Source organism: Papio anubis, chromosome 9 (genome assembly GCF_008728515.1).
Source record: "Papio anubis isolate 15944 chromosome 9, Panubis1.0, whole genome shotgun sequence".
Taxonomy (NCBI): Eukaryota; Metazoa; Chordata; class Mammalia; order Primates; family Cercopithecidae; genus Papio; species Papio anubis.
Genome location: NC_044984.1, coordinates 29,578,133 through 29,598,572, shown reverse-complemented (window position 1 = coordinate 29,598,572; position 20,440 = coordinate 29,578,133). Strand labels below are relative to the sequence as shown.

The 20,440-nt window shown below is 35.6% G+C and overlaps 1 protein-coding gene across 4 annotated transcripts in view; it reads left to right on the top strand.

The window, feature by feature from the left end:
- IPO8 (importin 8) overlaps nucleotides 1-20,440 on the top strand; it is a 66,404-nt gene that overhangs the window by 10,297 nt on the left and 35,667 nt on the right. For 3 of the 4 annotated variants that reach the window (XM_021922154.2, XM_017945766.3, XM_021922153.2), the window contains 10 exons: nucleotides 1,265-1,421; nucleotides 3,891-4,049; nucleotides 5,052-5,208; nucleotides 9,523-9,612; nucleotides 11,351-11,445; nucleotides 12,024-12,108; nucleotides 14,668-14,802; nucleotides 16,479-16,578; nucleotides 19,597-19,673; nucleotides 19,998-20,114. In XM_021922154.2, coding sequence (XP_021777846.1) covers nucleotides 1,265-1,421; nucleotides 3,891-4,049; nucleotides 5,052-5,208; nucleotides 9,523-9,612; nucleotides 11,351-11,445; nucleotides 12,024-12,108; nucleotides 14,668-14,802; nucleotides 16,479-16,578; nucleotides 19,597-19,673; nucleotides 19,998-20,114 — 1,172 coding nt within the window. Of the gene's footprint in view, nucleotides 1-1,264; nucleotides 1,422-3,890; nucleotides 4,050-5,051; nucleotides 5,209-8,344; nucleotides 9,208-9,522; nucleotides 9,613-11,350; nucleotides 11,446-12,023; nucleotides 12,109-14,667; nucleotides 14,803-16,478; nucleotides 16,579-19,596; nucleotides 19,674-19,997; nucleotides 20,115-20,440 lie in introns of those variants that run through there. The other variant, XM_021922155.2, reaches the window with a different exon arrangement.

Sequence of the window (20,440 nt, the reverse complement as noted above, 5' to 3'; positions counted from 1 at the left end):
GTTGGCCAGGGTGGTCTCGAACTCCTGGATCAACTCAGGTGATCCACCCGCCTCGGGCTCCCAAAGGACTGGGATTACAGATGTGAGCCACTAAACCGGGTCACCAATATAGTTTTATGTTAAAAGTTAGGTGAAGAAAGAGTTGAGTGGGGAAAGAAGAGAAGCTTAAGGGAAGAAAGTTATGCTGCTTTCCAAATCACGTATCTTTATTCTTTATAGACACACACACACACACACACACACACACACACACACACAACATTATAAGTATTTACTTACATTCACTGTTCAACTGGGATGGTTAGAAAGCTTCACATTCTGGCCAGGTGCACTGGCTTCTGAGGTCAGGCTTCTGAGGTCAGGAGTTCGAGACCAGCCTGGCCAATATGGTGAAATCTTGTCTAACTAAAAATACAAAAATTAGCTGGGTGTGGTGGCACACGCCTGTAATCCCAGGTACTTGGGAGGCTGAGGCAGGATAATCGTTTGAACCCGGGAGGCAGAGGTTGCAGTGAGCCAAGATCTTGCCACTGCACTACAGCCTAGATGACACAGCAAGACTCCGTCTCAAAGAAAAAAAAAGAAAAGAAAGCTTCACATTCCTTCTTAAAATGCTGTAGCAATATGTCAGCCTGTTTCTTTCAGAAGGCTTTTGTTAAAAGTTGAAAACAATTAAAAAGAATAGAACAAAATCAGATTATGTATTTTGATAGATGAGAACATATAAAAATTTCTTGAGTTTTCCAAAAATTTTTGAAGACTGATGTTCATTTCCCTATTATATTTACAAGTAGTAAATATTTCAAAAAGGTTGGAGGAAAATTACCAATACTATAAAAAGCAGAGATACTCCAAAATGCTAGTATTTGATAGTAGCCAGTGGGAAAACAAAAAACCAAAAAAGCCACCTTCATGAAGGAAAGTAGAACTTTACCTGTTGTCACCTCAGAATTAGGCATTGCAAAAAGTGTGATTTTATGATCTCGAAGTATGTTTACTATGCATGATTTCTAGATAATTTTCCTGTCCTGTAAGCTCTGAATCTTGACTTAATGAAATATTTTCTGCTTAGACTAGCTGAAGTGAAACCTTTAAATTCTTATCCACTTGCCCTTCCTGATTTCGCTGTTTATACCTGGAAGAGTATCCATTTTTGCTGGGTTTCATGTTTAACATTGAAGGGTTTGGACTTTCATGCTCTATAAGGCTGAATTAAAGCCATTCTTTTTGGTACTGCTACATTAGCATTTTTTCTCAAACTCAGCTGCCATTTACCTGAAGAACATGGTGACACAATACTGGCCAGATCGAGAACCTCCACCAGGAGAAGCAATATTTCCATTCAACATTCACGAAAACGATCGCCAGCAAATACGTGATAACATTGTGGAAGGAATAATTCGGTCTCCAGATTTAGTGAGGTATGTGGTGCTATATCTTTAGGATTACTAGAAAGCATGAAATGCTTAGATCTGAGGGTAGGTGCTGTTGGATCTAATCCTCAGACTCCTGTTTCTTTTTCTAAAGAGGTAAAGTAATAAAGAGGGACACTCAAAGAATATTATTTTACTTAGTGGTCTTTGCATTTGTAATTCTTTGCCTCAAGATATTTTGGAAAAGATTTTGTTGCCATATGTTGCCACAAAAAGAGGTAAGATTAAAAAAAAAATCATACTTAACCAAAACAATTGTGTAAATCTTGCTACTTAAATGACCTTTATTCTTAGTAATGATCGCTTGACTTTTTTTACTACCTGCTTTTCTTTTCTTTGATACAGAGAGATTGATTCTGGGAATTTTTACCTACCACCTATCTTAATCTTTCCCTGTATTTTTATTCACATTTATGAATTGAGCATGTTTTCCTTCAGAGAAGACAGGATAGAGTAGGTATTAACTAGAAGAATTGTCTCCAGTTTTTGAAAATCATAGATTAGATGCCATAGAGCAGTAGTGTCCCTCAGAACTTTCTGCAGTGACAGTGTTCTGTGTCAGTGCTGTCTAATATTAGCCACATGGCATCAATGACTGTTGAGCACTTGAAATGTTGCTAGTGTAACTGAGGAATGGAATTTTTAATTCCATTTACTTTTGATTCATTTAAAGTGTGCATATGTAACTAGCAGCTGCTCTATTGGACAGAGCAGCTGTATAGTCAAAAATTTTGCAGTCTTAAAATTGGAGAAACAAATTCTTTTCAACACACAAGATAGTAATTAGGTATCTTTTGAAAATGCAGGGACAAACAGGTGAAAACAGTGGTAGAGGAATGAAACTTTTTAATGTCAAGAAGTTGAATATAACGTTAGCCCTGAGTATCTAATAGCCATCATGACATAAGCAGTGGAAAAGGAAGAAAGTACGATGGGTAACAGGAAGGAGAACAAGCATTGAACTCTTAAAGCAATTAATTTGTTAAGAGCAGAAAATAGGTGTACTGGTTAAAAATAAATCACTATTATTCTCATTGGTTGCCCAAATGCCAGTCATGGGACTGATACCCCTGTGGTACCATCATATATCCATTTATTTTCAAAATCTTACATTTTCAGATCTCCCTTAATCTTCGAGTGGTTCTACACAGTAATGCATGAAGGATGGCCTTTCATAACCATCCTTTGCTTGGAATGAGAAAGGACTGGGAGGATCAACCTGAAAATGAGATTTAAAAAAATGAAAAGCTTCAGTTTTATTGTATACAAATATGACATTTATTGTTTAAAGGAGCAGCTACTACTGGCACTAGAGGAGATTTTTATCTTTATTGTGGGACAGTTCTCTGTGGCTTTGCCCCTTTTATGTCCTTAAGGCTTAACTATAATCATTGTTGAAAGTTCTTCCGCCTGTTCTCAAAGTTTAGGAGTATTACAAAGGGATTTTTCAAATAGATTTGATAGTGTGAAGAAAAGGCATCATTTTGTTTAATTTTACGAGTTTAAGTGAATCTGAGTTACTGGTTGTTCAACTGAAAATGCTTTCTTTTTTTTAGTTGCATTGTGGAATCCTAATTTTGCCAGATTTGTTTCTTAACTATTTGAAAATGTCATGTAAGGTCATATTTGGTGATATCATTGAATTGATAGTTTGTAGAAAAGAAATTTTTGCCCCTGTTTTCTTTTCAGTTTCAGTTAAAGTGGAAATCTCATTGAGGAAATGATTACTGATCTATGTTATCAGATAACATATTTTAGCATTTAACTTTGTGGTTTTATTGAAGGAATATTTTCTTCCTCTGTTCTATGTATCTTCTGTTGGCTTTTTCATTTATTTCTTTGGAAGTAGCTCTTAGGTCTCCCCTTCAGGAATTGCCTCGCTAATACATGTTTCTTTCTTATACTCGGGATACACAAATTAGTATCTCAGACTGCTTTGGATAGATTCAACATACGGTGTTGGGTTTTAACTGATAAAGGATGAGTTCAAGGTTTTGGCCCATAGAGAAGCTTCCACAATTATGTAGGCCTTCTTTGTACTTACTTGTACCATCTTTAGACTAAGTTTGTCTGTTTGAAGTGTTATTTTCTTCCCCATTTAGGATATGGTAACCAAAATATGAGATATAATAAGCTGGGAAATTTTACAGAGCGGAGGTAGATTCTTTGCAGTTTTTTGAAAATTTTGAACTATTTAAAAATTTTTTTGAACTGTATTTAGGATAAGATAGCTTGAAAGGTTTCATTCATTTTAGGAACTCATCCATTCTGTTTATTTTCAGCAAGTTGAGCCACTAAAGATGTTTTTTTAGATATGTCTTTTCCCCTATCCCATGTATACAATTATATAATACAGGTAAATAGGAGATAACAAACTTTTATGTAAAATATTAGAAGGCTTTGAAACATAGTATTTATAACTACTTAGATTTTGGACTTTTCTTCCCTACCTTGTAGAGTCCAGTTAACAATGTGTCTCCGTGCCATCATAAAACATGATTTTCCTGGTCACTGGCCAGCAGTAGTCGACAAGATAGACTATTACTTGCAATCACAGAGCAGTGGAAGCTGGCTTGGCAGTTTATTATGTCTGTATCAACTGGTGAAGACATATGAGTAAGTTGGTTTCCATTGGCTGAAGAAAGCAGCCTTGTGTAACTTAGAAATAATTAAGTTGCATAGAGTGGTCTGTTGTGGATGTTCTGCACAGGTGATCAGATTAGTCTGGGAAATGTTGGGTTAAACATGCTTAAATGTGTTTATTTGCTGCAGTTATTGAAAGAAACTTTAATGTGCTGATGGATATTGCTAACCTCTGAGACAGTGATATAATATGAAGCACTTCAAAAACTTTTTAGTTGCACAGGACCATTTATTAACAGCTTCCTTGGAAACTCTGATACAGAGATACCTTAATACTTGTCTTCTGGGGAGTATGTTAAATAAAGCAAAACATGTACTTTTTTGGATGCAAGATAGAAAATGTTGACGTTTCTTTGCTAATGACATTCTTTTCCATAAAAGCAGTTTGGGTAGGTGGAGGACTAATATCACACTTAATAGTATTGCTTTCTGGTTTCTAGGAAGATTGCTACATGTGCATATAAAGTCCTGTAGTTCTCCTTTTAAACTGGTTAGTTCCTACCTACTCTACTTACGGAATTTTTGAAAATATTTCAGATTTATAGCAATTAAAGCGATCTAAGAGCAACTAAATTTTAAACTACTTTAACTGCTCAATTTAGGGTAATATAAGAAAAAAACATTTTCTCCCATATTTGTTACGTAGTTTGTCTATTTAAAATAGCATAGCAACTTGTATTTTATAGTACGAATTTTAGCTTGATGAAAATTAATTTAAATACTAGAAACATTCATGTAGGAAAAATGCAAAATAGTCTTGAATTGCTTTAAACTAGTCTAAACTGTGCCTAAAACAGGATGTGTTATTTTAAATTTCTTTTCGACTTAATTCTAGCAATTCAAACAGAAACTGTAAGCCAATGTTAATGATTTTGTTTTGTTAGTTTTATGTATTTAAAAATATTTTCTAATTTATTATTGATAGTTCTTTGGGTGGGAAAAATTACTTTTCTCTTTTTGTCTTTGCTCATGTAGATATAAGAAAGCAGAAGAGAGAGAACCTCTTATAATAGCAATGCAGATATTCCTGCCTCGTATTCAGCAACAAATCGTGCAGCTCCTTCCTGATTCTTCCTATTATTCTGTATTACTGCAGAAACAAATTCTGAAAATCTTTTATGCACTTGTTCAGGTAGGTTTCTGTTGCAGAAAACAAATATGGAGTCCTGTATTTCTGCCTGACACATGGAAAGTGCTCAGTAAGTATCACTTATTATTAAAAATTATTGTATATTCTCCCATATATTTCTTTAAAAAATGCTTTTGAGGAACAGGTTCACAGAAATTAATTGCCCAAGATCATCTCAATGGCAGATCTGCCCCTGTGTGCATTTCACTCCAGTGTCTGAAATCATGGGTAAAGCACAACCAGGGTAGGTAAACCTACCTGCTCTAAAACCTGATTACCTGATTACTTGACTTATCTGTTCTATAGCATTCCTGCCTGTAGATTAGTTATGAGAGAAGACGAAGGTAAAGAAGAAGAGAGTCCCTCTTCTATTGGGAAATCATATTGATGGTAGTTTCTTTGCATTTGACTCAAAGCTAACAGAAGATTTAAGGCTCATTTTCCTTGGTTTAAAATACTGCCTAAAAAAAAAAAATCTGAATGCTATAAGGGATACCAACATGGGAATCCAGAAAGATGGAATATGTTTGAAATATAAAAATATTTAACATCAAATCCTTGAAAGGCTTGGGTAAATTATTTAGATCTGATTGGAGGAAGAATAATTGTTTTCAGTCTTAACTGTTTGATGAATGAATTAAACTCTGTTACATGCTTTCTAGTTGAATTTGTCATGAGAAGAGGATGGTTTTGTTGAGCTCAAAAACCAAGATAGTTTGGATCTGTCTTTGGCTTTTTATTGACTTAGATACTTAAACTGTTTCAGAATATTTTACTTTTTCTTTTTTCTTTCTCTCTTTCTCTCTTTCTTTCTTTCTTTCTTTTTTTTCTCTCTTTCTCTCTTTCTCTTTTTCTTTCCTTCCTTCCTTCCTTCCTTCGTTCTTTCGTTCTTTCTTTCTTTTTTCTTTCGTTCTTTCTTTCTTTCTGTCTTTCTTTCTTTCTTTCGAGTCGGAGTCTCGCTCTGTTGCCCAGGCTGGAGTGCAGTGGCGCGATCTCGGCTCACTGCAAGCTCCACCCCCCGGGTTCACGCCTTTCTCCTGCTTCAGCCTCCCGAGTAGCTGGGACTACAGGTGCCTGCCAGCACGCCCGGCTCTTTTTTTGTATTTTTAGTAGACACGGGGTTTCACCATGTTAGCCAGGATGGTCGCCATCTCCTGACCTCGTGATCTGCCCGCCTCGGCCTCCCAAAGTGCTGGGATTACAGGCGTGATCCACCGCGCCTGCCCCAGAATATTTTACTTTAATAAAGATTTATATTTTTATTAAAGCCTCATCTTTTAAACTTTTAATAGGCATAGTCTGAGGCAGCGTTTTTTTTTTTCCCCCAGAGCAGACTTTTTGCAGGGAAAGAGAAGGGGGAAGGAGTCAAATGTGAGAGGAGGAGAAACTAGAATACTAGGAAAATATGTTCTCACTTGTTTTGAAATAATATTCAGAGGCCAGACTTCCCTTTTTTATTGAGAGAAACAGCTAGAAATTGGGAAGTAAGACAAAGGCTGATGAAATAATTTTTCTAAAACCTCTACCTCTAATTGGTTTGCTAAGAGGACAGAATCTACATATTTTTCTCAGTCTATACTTGTTAAAAACCTGAAAAACCTCAATATTTTAAACCATTTTGGTAATCTATTATGTACTAATACATTAATATTCTCCTCTGGGAAATAGAAATTTAGAAGGCATTAGGAGCCACTATTATAATGCTGACATAAGTAAAAAGCGATAATATGAGAAGGGGCAGACAATTTTGTTTTTAAAAGTATGAGCAGCCGGGTGTGGTGGCTCAAGTCTGTAATCCCAGCACTTTGGGAGGCTGAGATGGGCGGATCACCTGAGGTCTGGAGTTCAAGACCAGCCTGGCCAACATGGTGAAACCCCATCTCTAGAAAAATACAAAAATTAGCCGGGAATGATGGTGAGTGCCTCTAATTCCAGCTATTCCAGAGGCTGAGGTGGGAGAATCGCTCTAACCCAGGAGGCGGAGGTTGCTGTGATCCGAGATTGCACCATTGCACTCCAGTGTGGGTGACAGAGTGAGACTCTGCCTCAAATAAAATAAAATTGTAATACAACAGATGTTGTCTAAGTAGCATTTATAATATTTGTACAGGGCACGTGGATATTCTATACAGAAGCTCATCCTAACCCTCAGCCTACTTCTCCTCTGTTCCCTATATCAAATCCAAATGGCTCCCAAATACACTTAGAATAAAGTGTGAACTTCTTAATATAACCCATAAAGCCCTTCATCTCCCCCACCTTCTTCTCTTATTCCTACCTTTGTACATGTACAGTCATGTGTTACTTAACTCTGGGGATACATTCTGAGAAATGCCTTGTTAGGTAATTTTTGTCCCTGTGTGAACATTGTAGAGTGTACTTACACAAATGTAGACGCTATAGCCTACTACATACCTAGGCTATGTGTTGCTCCTAGGCTGCAAACCTGTACATGTTACTGTACCAAATACTGAAAGCAACTGTAACTCAATGGTAAGTAATAGAAAAGATACGCTAAAAATACAGCATAAGATATTTTTTAAAAGGCACACCTGTATAGGGTACTTAACATGAATGGAACTTGCAGGACTGGAAGTTGCTGTGGGTGAGGTAGTGATGAGTGAATGTGAAGGCCTAGGATGTTAGTCTGTGCTTACAAATGTTGAACATTTAGGCAACACTAAATTTATAAAATTTATCTGCAATAATAAATTACCCCTAGCTTACTGTAACTTTTTTACTTCATAAACTTTAATTTTTTTTTTTTTTTTTTTGAGACAGAGTCTCACACTGTCATGTGGGCTGGAGTACAATGGCATAATCTTGGCTCACTGCCACCTCTGCCTCCTGGGTTCAAGCAATTCTCCTGCCTCAGCCTCCTGAGTAGGTGGGATTACAGGCACTTGCCACCACACCTGGCTAATTTTTTGTATTTTTAGTAGAGATGGGGTTTCACTATGTTGGCCAGGCTGGTCTCAAACTCCTGACCTCGTGTTTCGCCTGCCTCGGCCTCCCAAAGTGCTGGGATTACAGGCGTGAGCCACCACGCCCAGTCAAACTTTAAAATTTTCAACTTTTTGACTCTGTTATACTAACACTTAGTTTAAAATATTAACGTGTTGTACAACTGTACAAAAATATTTTGTTTATATCCATATTTTAAAAGGTTTTATATTTTAGAATTTTTCTTTTTTCAAAGTTTTTCATTAAAAACTAAGACACGCACGTGTTAGCCTAGGCCTATGCAGGGTTGGGATCATCAGTATCACTGTGTTCCACTTCTATATTTGTCCCACTGGAGTGTCTTCATTTCAGGGGCAATATGGAGCTGTCATCTATGATAATAATGCCTTCTGGAATACCTCCTGAAGGACCTACTGGAGGCTGTTTTAGAGAACTTAAAAAGAATAGAAGTAGAAGGAGTACACTCTAAACTAATGATAAAAAGTATTGTATAGTAAATATATAAACTAGTAGCATAGTTGTCATTACCAATTAGGTACTGTATAAAATTGCTATACTTTATACAGCTGGCAGTGCAGTTGGTTTGTTTACACCAGCATCACCACAAATATTTGAGTAATGCATTGTGCTATGACTTTAAGATGATTACTATGTCACTAGGTGATAGAAATCTTTCAGCTGTGTTCTAATCTTACGGGACCATTGTTGTATATGCAGTCTGTCACTGACCGAAACATTGTTATGTCGTGCATGACTATATATATTTTTTCCAGTTTGAGTGTAAGCTTTGTGGGGGCAAAGATTGTCTATTTTATTGTCTGTAGTATGTAGCATGTTTTGTACTGAATGGATGTGGAGACAATATCCCTCTTCTGCACCTCACAGTACAGCAGAAGTGAGCCACATATCTGTGTAGTACAAAGTGGACTGTAATTATTATGCTACAGTGTAGAGGAAAGTAATTAAAAAAAAGTTTCATATAATGAGATAAAGATTTTCATCAAGGTAGTTAAAATGGAAAGTTTGACCCTCAAAGGGGTAAGTCGTAACAATCACTCACCTAGAGTCTCATGCTGAATAAATGAGACCTCGGTGTATTCATTTTTTTTTTTTTCCTTTTAAAAAGTAGACCCAAGAAACAACTCATGGCAGGTAGTCTTCTAAATTTAAAAAATTTAAGTTCTATATATGCATATGAATCTATTTTAAGTTAGGTTGAACCATATAAGATTGCTGTTTTCATTCTCAACTGTTAGCCCTTTCATATATTTTAGCCTTACAATATACATAAAATTGTTGTTCTTTTTGGATGGGAAGAATTATTGTTCATGTTGTTGTTCTTCTGTTTTCCAGTATGCATTGCCTCTTCAGCTAGTGAATAACCAAACCATGACAACGTGGATGGAGATCTTCCGAACTATTATCGACAGGACCGTTCCTCCTGTAAGAAAAAGCTTTTCCCAAGAAAAATAGGGGTGACGGGTTTGGAATATTTCTGGTAGACTAATTCATTATCCCTGCCTGCTCTTTGAAAAAATTTACTACTATAATAAAATAAATTATTAAAATAATTCATAATACCATATTTAGAAAGCTTAGATAAGCAATTTAAATCCTACCAAAAATGAAAACTGTTTTTAAAACTTTATATTTATTCCTCTAGTCTTTTTTTTTCCCTCTGCGTCTATACACAACATATTTAATTTATAAAAGTAGTGTATATTGGCTGGGCATGGTGTCTCACACATGTAATCCTAGCACTTTGGGAGGCCAAGCTGGGAGGATCACTTGGGGCTAGGAGTTCAAGACCAGTCTGTGCAACATAGTGGAACCTTGACTCTACAAAATGAAAAAAAAAAAAAAAAAAGCTAAGTGTGGTAGCATGTGCCTGTAGTCCTAGCTACTTGGGAAGTTGAGGTGGGAGGATCACTGGTAGTTTGAGGCTGCAGTAAACTATGCTTGGGGAACAGAGCAAGACCCTATCTCAAAAAGGAAAAAAAAAAAAAAGTATTTATTGATACTATTTTGAAATTCAGTTTTCACTTAAAACTTATAAATATTTTTATGATTATCAATGCTTTTATACTTTTTTTTTTTTTTTGAGACAGGGTCTCGCTCTGTTGCCCAGGCTGGAGTGCACTGGTGCAGTCTCGGCTCACAGCAAGCTCTGCCTCATGGGTTCATGCCATCCTCCTGCCTCAGCCTCCCGAGTAGCTGGGACTACAGATGCCCACCACCACGCCCGGCTAATTTTTGTTTTTGTATTTTTTTTAAGTGGAGATGGGGTTTCACCGTGTTGACCAGGATGGTCTCGATCTCCTGACCTCATGATCTGCCCGCCTTGGCCTCCCAAAGTGCTGGGATTACAGGCTTGAGCCACCGTGCCCAGCCTATACTGTCATTTTTGTTGAATGTTTTACTTGCTGGATGTTTAGGCTTTAATTTTTTAGTGTTTTAAGAATGTACTTAAATTTTTGTGCACATATATGATTATTTTCTTTGGATAAACTAGAAGCATGTAAGGCTTTTCACTAATCTTGCAGAGTGCTCTTCAAGAAAGTGTGCCCTCAGTTACACTTTAAGAAGCAGTGATTGAGAATGCCTGTTATGGGTACACACTTAATTCTATGTTTTTCCATTTGATAGGGAAAAGATGGTGTTTCATTTTTATCTGCAATAATACTATTTTTAATTTATCAAATTAGTTCTTATATCTATTAAAATTTTGGTTTGTCTTAAAATGTGCAGCATTGTTTCTGTTGTCCATATTGTGAGACAAAGTATTTTGACGTTTAACTTACATACATAAATGCACAGAACTTAATGACTAGTTCAGTGAATTTTGACATACACTTGTGTTATCACCCAGATAAAAATGTAGAACCTCTTCATCATCTCAGAGTTTCCTGAAGGAACCATGGTGTTTTGTATTTTGTCCTCTGCTTACTTAGGCCTTTCGAAGATAGGAGGTAAATGTGAACAGCGGCATTGGTTAGTTGAAATTTACTTTGCTTATTTAATTCCTACCTAGCAATCTATAAAGTAAGAATTTTCATTTATATAGCAATCTAACTTCACGTTTAATATGACTTAACCTATATCAAGATTTATCCTGCCTTTGTTATTCGCATAAATCCTTTTATTATGCAGAACTTTAATCTGGGTAATTTTGTCCTGTTAGGAGACTCTGCACATTGATGAGGATGATAGACCAGAACTGGTATGGTGGAAGTGTAAGAAGTGGGCACTGCATATCGTAGCTCGGCTCTTTGAACGGTAATTATCTGTTTATTACATTGATGATCATACAGCCAGTATCAGTATCAGATATGATTATTTGTCTTTAGAGCCACTGAGAACCAAGAGTCACTCTGTTTAAAGCAGCTTAATTTTAATTATTGGCTTTGAGATCATAATGAAGTGGGTGGTCTTTTCTGGATCTTTTCTATTCTTCTGTGAAAAACTTGGAAAAATAACATTGTTCAGCCCATTGGTAATATCTAAGAATTATGCAAGAAGCTGCATGGTCACTCAACTCCGTAATAATGTCAAATTTAATTTTAAAAGCATTTATTGAAAAAATGTATGTCAGTTGTAACATTTTGATTTCGAATATTCACCCTTTAGGAGCTTTTGGTTTAGCAAGTGAAAGCTTCTGTCTAAAACTTTACAGTATGGCCCATGGTCTAAGTACAGGTTATCTTGATTTCATTTTGTGGCTTGTGGGAAAAAAAGGCAGTGTTAGTTTTCTGTCCCAATAGAATCCATCTTTGAATAAGGGCCTATATTTAAACTAGCAAGCATGCTGTTTGTAAAATTCACGGTATTTGTACATTGTCTTTTTGTATTTTAAGATATGGAAGCCCAGGAAATGTCACAAAAGAATACTTTGAATTTTCTGAATTCTTTTTGAAAACCTATGCGGTGGGCATTCAGCAGGTAATAAACTTATGCTTTTAAAATAGAAGAAGGGTTACTACTGAAAGTAAAGTCATTTCTATCGGAAGTAGGTTACAAACATACTAATTCATTACATATTTATAGAGGATGAAAGGACAGTTCTGGGAATCTATTATAGTGCAATTAGTTTTAAAACCGAGTTTCCAGTGCAATTAGTTTTAGAACCAAATGTCCCAAGACAGCCACCACCAGAACTGAATCCTAGATTCTGGACTCAAACCTTTTAAGTTGATAGCGGTGTAGCAGTCACCAGTATTAGATTGGGCTCTTTTATTAATTCTCTGACCTCTTTGGAGTTTTTTGATCTTCATTTCTTCACCTCTTTGTTCTAAGTTTTTATTTTAGAAGACTTATATAATATGAATTGGTATAGGAAGAGTAGTTGAGCTTATTAGACGTCAAGATTCTTAGCTGAGAACTTAAACATTTCTATGGAAGTTTGGGAACCATCCTGTATAGTGAAAATTAGTTCCTGAAACAATCCAAGTTGATACAATGTTTAAAAATTTTAAAAGCTACAAAGGACAAGTGGTGGATGAAGACTGGTTGATCAGTGTTACCATTTAAATCATATTTTTGTTTATGTTTCAATAAAATTTATTAATTATTGACCACTGGCTGTGTCAGGACCATATTGAGGAAGCAAAGACTAATTAGACATAGGAAAAAGCTTTAATGACATAGAGGGTGTTGCTAGATTTTTTTTTTTTTTGAGATGGAGTTTCGCTCTGTCGCCCAGGCTGGAGTGCAGTGGCACAATCTCAGCTCACTGCAACTTCTGCCTCCTGGGTTCAAGCGATTCTCCTGCCTCAGCCTCCCAAGTAGCTGGGATTAAAGGCACACACCACCACACCTCGCTAATTTTTTATATTTTTGGGTAGAGGTGGAGTTTTACCATGTTGGCCAGGCTGATCTTGAACTCCTGATCTCAAGTGATCCACCCAACTTGGATTCCCAAAGTGCTGGTATTACATGCGTGAATCACCGTGCCCGGCTCTAGAGGTTTTTTTTAAAAAAAGCTCTTTATTGTCAGCATTATAGTGTTAAGTACTTAGAACCTGTCGTCTTGAGATGGAGTACTCCCTTTTATGGATTATCATTTTGCCTAGTAAAATGCTTTCTAAAAAGTACAGTGCAACAATTCAGGAAGGTTGTAGTTATATAGTTGAATTTCTCACAAGTTATTTTGTTCGCTGGTGAGACAATCTATAGGGAAAATTAGTGAATAAAACCAGGACAACCAGGAAACTGATCAGCTGTCTTCTGCCCCTTTCACTGCTGTCCACTACTGTTAAACTCCTTAAGGTATCTTAAAGTTAATTTCCACTTGAAGAGTGGTGAGTCGATTTTTTTTCAGTGTCATAAACATGTATGTGTGTGTATACATGTATACACACATATAAAAATGCCATTATATCCGTGTTATAAACTCTTGGTACCATGGTTATTTAAGGTATATATTCCTGATACTTAAAAATAGTTTTCTTATCAGGGACTCTTCTCTCCCCCACTGTTGTGTGGGGAGATAATCTCCCATTTCCCATCTCCCATCACCCCTACTTTGTTTGAGCCACATCTGTATTAGAAAGAATCATGTTCAGTATCATCCATTTCTAGCTTGCATCACAGAAAGGGTTTCTACATGATGATAGGACTTCTGATAAATTTGGTAAACCTGAGTTTTAGGAAACTTGAATAAAATCCATATTCTGGATTTATAAATTCTGTACCTATTTTGAAAGAATGCTTTTTATTTATTCAGCAACTCACTTATAAGCTTGATATGGTGAAGAGCTCTGGAGACCAGGAATTGGAAGGCAACTTTCTGTAGTGAAGAAAGTTGACTAAAGGTCCTTGAGCCAGTCAGAGCTGCTTTGGTGTGGTTCTTTCCTTCTAAATAATTTTTTAAATCAGTTTTTAAAAAATAACTTCTCAGTTGTGTTGTGTTTACAAAGACCTTCTGTGATCTGAGATTATAAAAGAAAATTCTCCCACGTTTTCTTGAAGGAATCCTGTGCTATCGTTTTTTGTCATTGTTAAAATATTTCCCCATCTGAGGTTTATTTCGGTATGAAGTTTAGGGAGTTAATTTAAATTTTTTCAGAGGGCTAATCAGTTGTGCCAAAACTATTTTTTGAACAACTTTTCTCTTCCAATTTGAAGGAGTCTTTATCAGATAATGAAACATCTTTGTGCTGTGTCTTGTTATATGGAAGTTTTTAATGTTTACTTAGTCAGATCTGTTATTGTCATTTTTTAAACAGGAGTTCTAACTTGTTTTGAAGAGCTAGCAGTGCAATAGAAATTTAGACTTTGCCTGGCACTTACAATGAGACACTGTTTAGTTCAATATAACATAGATCTGTCTAATAATTAAAACTGTTTATCTGAGCTTTCTTACAAAACATTGATTTTTCTCCCAAATCTGTTAATTTTTCTCTCTATGGATTTTGAATTTGAGGTCATGCCAAAAATGCCACCTCCCCCTTTTAACCTTAAAATTGTTTATGTTCTTCTATATTTTCTATTTTCTTATAGGTGCTACTAAAAATTTTAGATCAATATAGACAGAAAGAATATGTAGCTCCCCGTGTTCTCCAGCAAGCATTCAACTATCTCAACCAAGGGGTGGTTCATTCTATAACCTGGAAGCAGATGAAGCCACACATACAGGTTAGTGTCAGAGAGCAGCTCTCCAAAATTATTCTCTGGTTAAATTAGGTTTTCTAGACAAAGTTAGTATTACTACTCCTATATTTTACATTTTATATATACATTTTACCATTAATAATTTCTAATGAGTGAAGTCCTATGTCAGATATAAAGGGCTTAGAAATTTAAGCATTTGAGAAAAGTGAAGCCTTCAAGTTTTATGAGTTGGGAGACCTGGATTCACTTGATCTTGCTTAATCTCATTAAGCCTTATTTTCTCCTCTGTTAAGGCAGATAGTGTTTTTCTGTCCTTATCTAAAAGTTGCTAGGATCAAATGAGGTATTTTGTGTGAAAGCATTTTGAAAACTTACCAGGGCTCTGCTAAGGTAGTGTTATTTTGCAGGAATTGAAGATTGATATGTGACTGTTTGTATTTTGTAGGTATGAGCAAGGTTTTTATTTCTTTTCTTGGATTGTTAAGTTTCAATAGCATCATTGTTTCTATATCAATTGTTTGCCTAAAGGTAGAATTCAGCATTGTTATTTAGCTAAAGAACAAATGAGAATGGAAAATTATAGGCCACGAATAAATAAATACTTATTTGTATACAAATAATTGGATAATTCAAGAATGTTAGGAACTGAATACCTACTGTCTCCCAAACTGTAAATTCTTAAATTTTATAAATGACATGTGAAAAGAAAAATCTTTCACTTTGCTGTTTGCTGTCCAGGATAGAATTTTAGTGTTATTACCCGTCTTACCAACAGATATCTTTTCTTTGTTTTATGTAGACATCTTAATAACTATTTGCCTAATCACTTTGATCAAATAGTGATAATTTCTTTGCAATTAATAAAGATACTGATTTCATTTGCTGTGTTCCTGTAAAGTAAGGGTGAGTTGTGATAGCATTTCTTCTCTACTTCATACTTTTGGCTTTATTTTTATATAGCTGTAAAGTAGGAATAAGAAAATGCTGATCCTTAGGCTGAATTTTTTCTCTTAGAATTATTTAATTTGGATTAAGTGATAAGAGATGATCCTGTTTTTATATAAATTGTTAGCATAAAAGGGCTTAATAGAGCATTAGTAGCAGTGCACAGAGAGGCTAATAAATACGACTTTTCTCTAACTAAAACCTACATTTTGTAGAGTAGGAAATTAGTTTTTTTATTGAAATAGAAGTAAAGAAAATTTAATTTTTTTTTTTTTGAGCTAGAGTCTCACTCTGTTGCACAGGCTGGACTGCAGTAGCATGATCATGGCTCACTGCAGCCTGGAGCTCGTGGGCTCAAGAGACCCTCCAAGATGCATGCCACCATGCTTGGCTACATTTTTATATATATATATTTGGAGATGGGGTCTCGCTATAGTACCCAGGCTGGTCTTGAACTCCTGGCCTCAAGCGATCCTTCTGCCCTTGGGCTTCCAAAGAAGTAGGACTACAGACGTGAGCCACCATGCCTGGCCCTTTAATATTGTTAATACATGCACATTTAGGACCAAAATGGAAATGTTAAAAAAATTTTGAAATAAGAACCATAATAGTAAATATAACCTTGACTTGACATTTTATACACACAGAGTTTGGAAAACTAACATCATAAAGGCTGTCAACAAATACATTATTAGTATTCCTCAAACTTGAATAGCCTATACACATTTGTTACTTTTTTTTTTCTCTCATTTTAGAATATCTCTGAAGATGTGATTTTTTCTGTGATGTGTTATAAAGATGAGGATGAAGAGCTGTGGCAAGAAGATCCATATGAGTATATAAGGATGAAATTTGGTAATTGAGATGGTTTTATTCCTCATCAGTTCCTGCATATGTAAAGTAGTGTAACTAAATTTATATTTTTAAGCAAATTTTATTACTTTGTTAAATCTCCCACGTTCTGCTTTGCATGATAAAATCTGAAACTTTGAGAGTTTGATGTTATTTTGTTGAACTAGAGAACTTGAGATTGTTGGATGTGGGGGATGAAAAGCCACCTCATTCATCTCTCTTACGGGTGCTGAAGTTCCCATGGAGCCCTCTGTTACTTACGCTGTTGTGATGCTGATCTGCAGGGATTATCCCTTTTTGTGCCTTTTGGGAGACTCATTTATAGATTGGGTCGTACTCATGTGGGAAATACTTTGGATTTCTGCATATTTTAGGGTACCCCAATTTGTTTTGCTTGCTTATCTGAGAGACTAAGTGTTCCACAAGGGAAAGAAATTTCATATGGGGGCCCCACTGTGTATGGCCCAGTTCTTTGGGTGTCCTTTTAACTTGGATCTTCGTGGAAACTATTGAATTTTGTAGGTGGCCTGATTTATTCCCTTTTATTCCCAGTTTGTATTAATTGCTTCATGGACCACTCAAGCACTTAACATAGCAAAATATTAATTTGCATACCTATCTCCCACAACTTAGAAGCTGAGGACAGGAATTTTATCTTATTTATTTGCTTTATTTTGCATTTTCTATCTCTTCTACACCTCTGCATTCCTCCACTAGTGCTTGGCCTCCAGTATGCCTTCAATAAATTTTGAAACATGATTGCTAAATTTAGCACTGCATGCTGAAAGTGCTGTAACAAAGCAGTGCTTTCCCCTTAGTTGAGCCAGGTGTGTCTAGCTACATAAGCTAAACCTACTGGTACAGATGCCAGTTTTTTGGGCTGTGTTTTTGCAGAACTTTGTGTTTATATTATTTGATTCAGTAAGTGAGGACCCCGTTTTCTCTTGGAGACAAAGTATAAGAAAAGCAAATGAATGAGAAACATTTATCATCTACTTGATTTCTTTGTTCTTTTTCTTTTGAAAATCATTATTCATATGTGTAACTTATTATTTCCCTATTCTTATGCCTTTGTTTTTCTAGTTAGTTTTGAGTGATTAGCCAACCATTCTTCTCTTTCTTTTTTTTTTTTTTTTGAGACAGGGTCTTGCTCTGTTGATTAGGCTGTAGTGCACTGGTATAATCGGAGCTCGCTACAGCCTTGACCTCCCAGGCTCTAGTGATCCTCCCACCTCAGCCTCCAAGTGTTGGGGCCACAGGTGTGTGCCACCACACCTGGCTAATTATTTTTTGCAGAGGCAAGGTCTCCTTATATTTCCCAGGCTGGTTTCAAACTCCTGGCTCAAGTGATCCTCCAGCCTTGCAAGGCATTCTTTTAGTGTTTACTTCTTTTATAATACCTATGTGTTTTTGTGATGTACAGAGTATTTGTTTAGCTTTCAGAAAGTTACCATGATTTTATGTATTCTTCATATCTGATAAGATAGGTATTAATATCCCAGTTTTTAGAAAATAAGAACTCTATGTCTGTTGATTAACAGTGGGAATTTACATTTTATTGTTTAAAAGCGGATATGGGTAACTCAAGACTAACTAGCTGAAGTGAGTTTTCTTTAATTTTTCTTTCTGTAGACTGGAATGCAGTGGCTTTGATTTGATATGTGTATCTTACTTTTGGGTAACCATAGGGAAGAACAGTTACTGTATTTTCTTTTTATATGTTTGTCACTTGGAATTATTTATGTGAAACAAAGCATTCCTATCTAAATGTATTGACTGATTAATAATAATGTTTTAGTTTCTTTTTATCTACTCTTTAACCAACATCTCCCCATTTCCCCCAATAATGTTTTTTGATTTGGTAAAAACTAACAAGAGCTCAGGCTTTGATGTTAAGATAGCGTGGGTATGAATGCTGGTTTAGTCACTTACCTGTTGTGTGACTGTGGACAGGTTACTTAACCTCTCTAAAATTCAGTGATTTCAGCTGTCAAACGGGTGATGATAATAGTTCTGGGAGGATTAAATGGGATAATACACATGAACTGACTGCTTAGCATAGAATACTAGATGCTTCTAAAACTGTAGCATATGGCCTGGCACAGAGTAAGTACAGTACTCCAAAAATGTTCTTATTATGTTTGTATTTTATATTTTGAGGTAGACTTAGATTTGATTTTATCTTTTATATTTAAACAAGGACATATCAGATACCTTTCAAGATTTCAGTTTATTATGTAAAACTGCCTATTCTGAAATTTGTGAAAATATTCATGGTATTAAGTGATATGTTAAGTTTTAGATAGGTGTATATTCAACAAATATCCATTGATGACCTGGTGAACCTACGTATCGACAGAGCCAGGCATGGTCCTAGCAGTCCCTCAAGGCTTTTATACTTGCTGTTTCCCCTGCTTGGAGTGCTTTATCCATGGATTGCTTTCTCCCTCATTTCATTCAATTTCTGCTTAAATGTTACCTTAACAGAGTTGGAGAGGCTTTCCCTAACACCTTATTTAAACTAGCACCCCATGCTCTGTCACTCTGTCTTTTTATCCTATTTTACATTTGTTTTTAACCTGACTTATTATGTGTGTATATATGTACACTCTGTTTCTTTGTCTCACAACGTAAGCTCCATGAGAACCTTTTTGTTTGATCTTTGTATCCCAGGGTCTAGAATAGTGCCTGGCACATAGTAAGAACTGAGTACATTTTTGTTGTTTTTTGATAGAGATAAAGCACTTTTTCTGTTCTCAGTGAAACATATGTGCAAATGCATTGTTTTCTTCAATATAATAGTTTGAAAGGACAACCTGTAGAGTTTGAGGAACATTGTTTTGTGCAGGAGACAACAATGTTGTGGTGCCACTGTATATCCTTAGCTTTTTAGTGCTGTCAACCAGTGTCATATGTGGGTGGTTTTATATTTTTGGTTTGGAATAGCAGCCAGTCAGGTTTAAAATCTAGAATAAGTAATTATATTTTTGCTAACATAGTTTTAACCTTTTAAAATCTCAGATATTTTTGAAGACTATGCGTCTCCCACCACAGCAGCCCAGACTCTCTTATATACTGCTGCAAAGAAAAGAAAAGAGGTATTTCATTTTTCTTTTTAAATCCAAAATAAAAGTGGCCTGTGTTGATTTGATACTCTAGTATATCCCTGGTGTTTGAGAAATTATGTTGTTATTCATTATAACTTGTCACCTTAAGAATTTTTTTTTTTTTCTGTCCTGGTGAGGGGAAAGGGTATCATGGTTATTTTGTTTTCTTAATAAATTGTACTTTTCTTATTGAGCTTATAGTTGCTTGATAGAACATAATAAAATGGCTTTATTTTTAAAAATTTGTGCATCACAGTTAATACTATAGTAAGACAAAGTTCATGTAGACTAAAATGGATTCTTCTATTTCTTTAGGTGTTGCCAAAAATGATGGCATTCTGTTATCAAATCCTAACAGACCCGAACTTTGACCCTAGGAAGAAAGATGGAGCCCTGCATGTGATTGGTTCCCTAGCTGAGATTTTACTGAAGGTTAAGATAATCAAAATTTAATTTACTTAATAACATTGTAAAGCACAGGCAAATGAGAGAATATGAAAGTTATGGTTAATTTAAAGCTGGTGACTACTTCTGGATAATTGAGTTGACAAATATCCTCCTTTCTGTCACCTATTTCTTTAATTAAAAAGAAAATTTGACTAACATTTTCAGTATGAAACCGTTGCTATGTGAAGGGGATACAAAATATCTTATTTCTACAAAATCAATATCAAACTGATCTAAGGTAATATTTGTCTTGTTTTAAAACATGCAACATATAGGTCAAATAATTTCACAAAATTATAAGTAGAAGTATA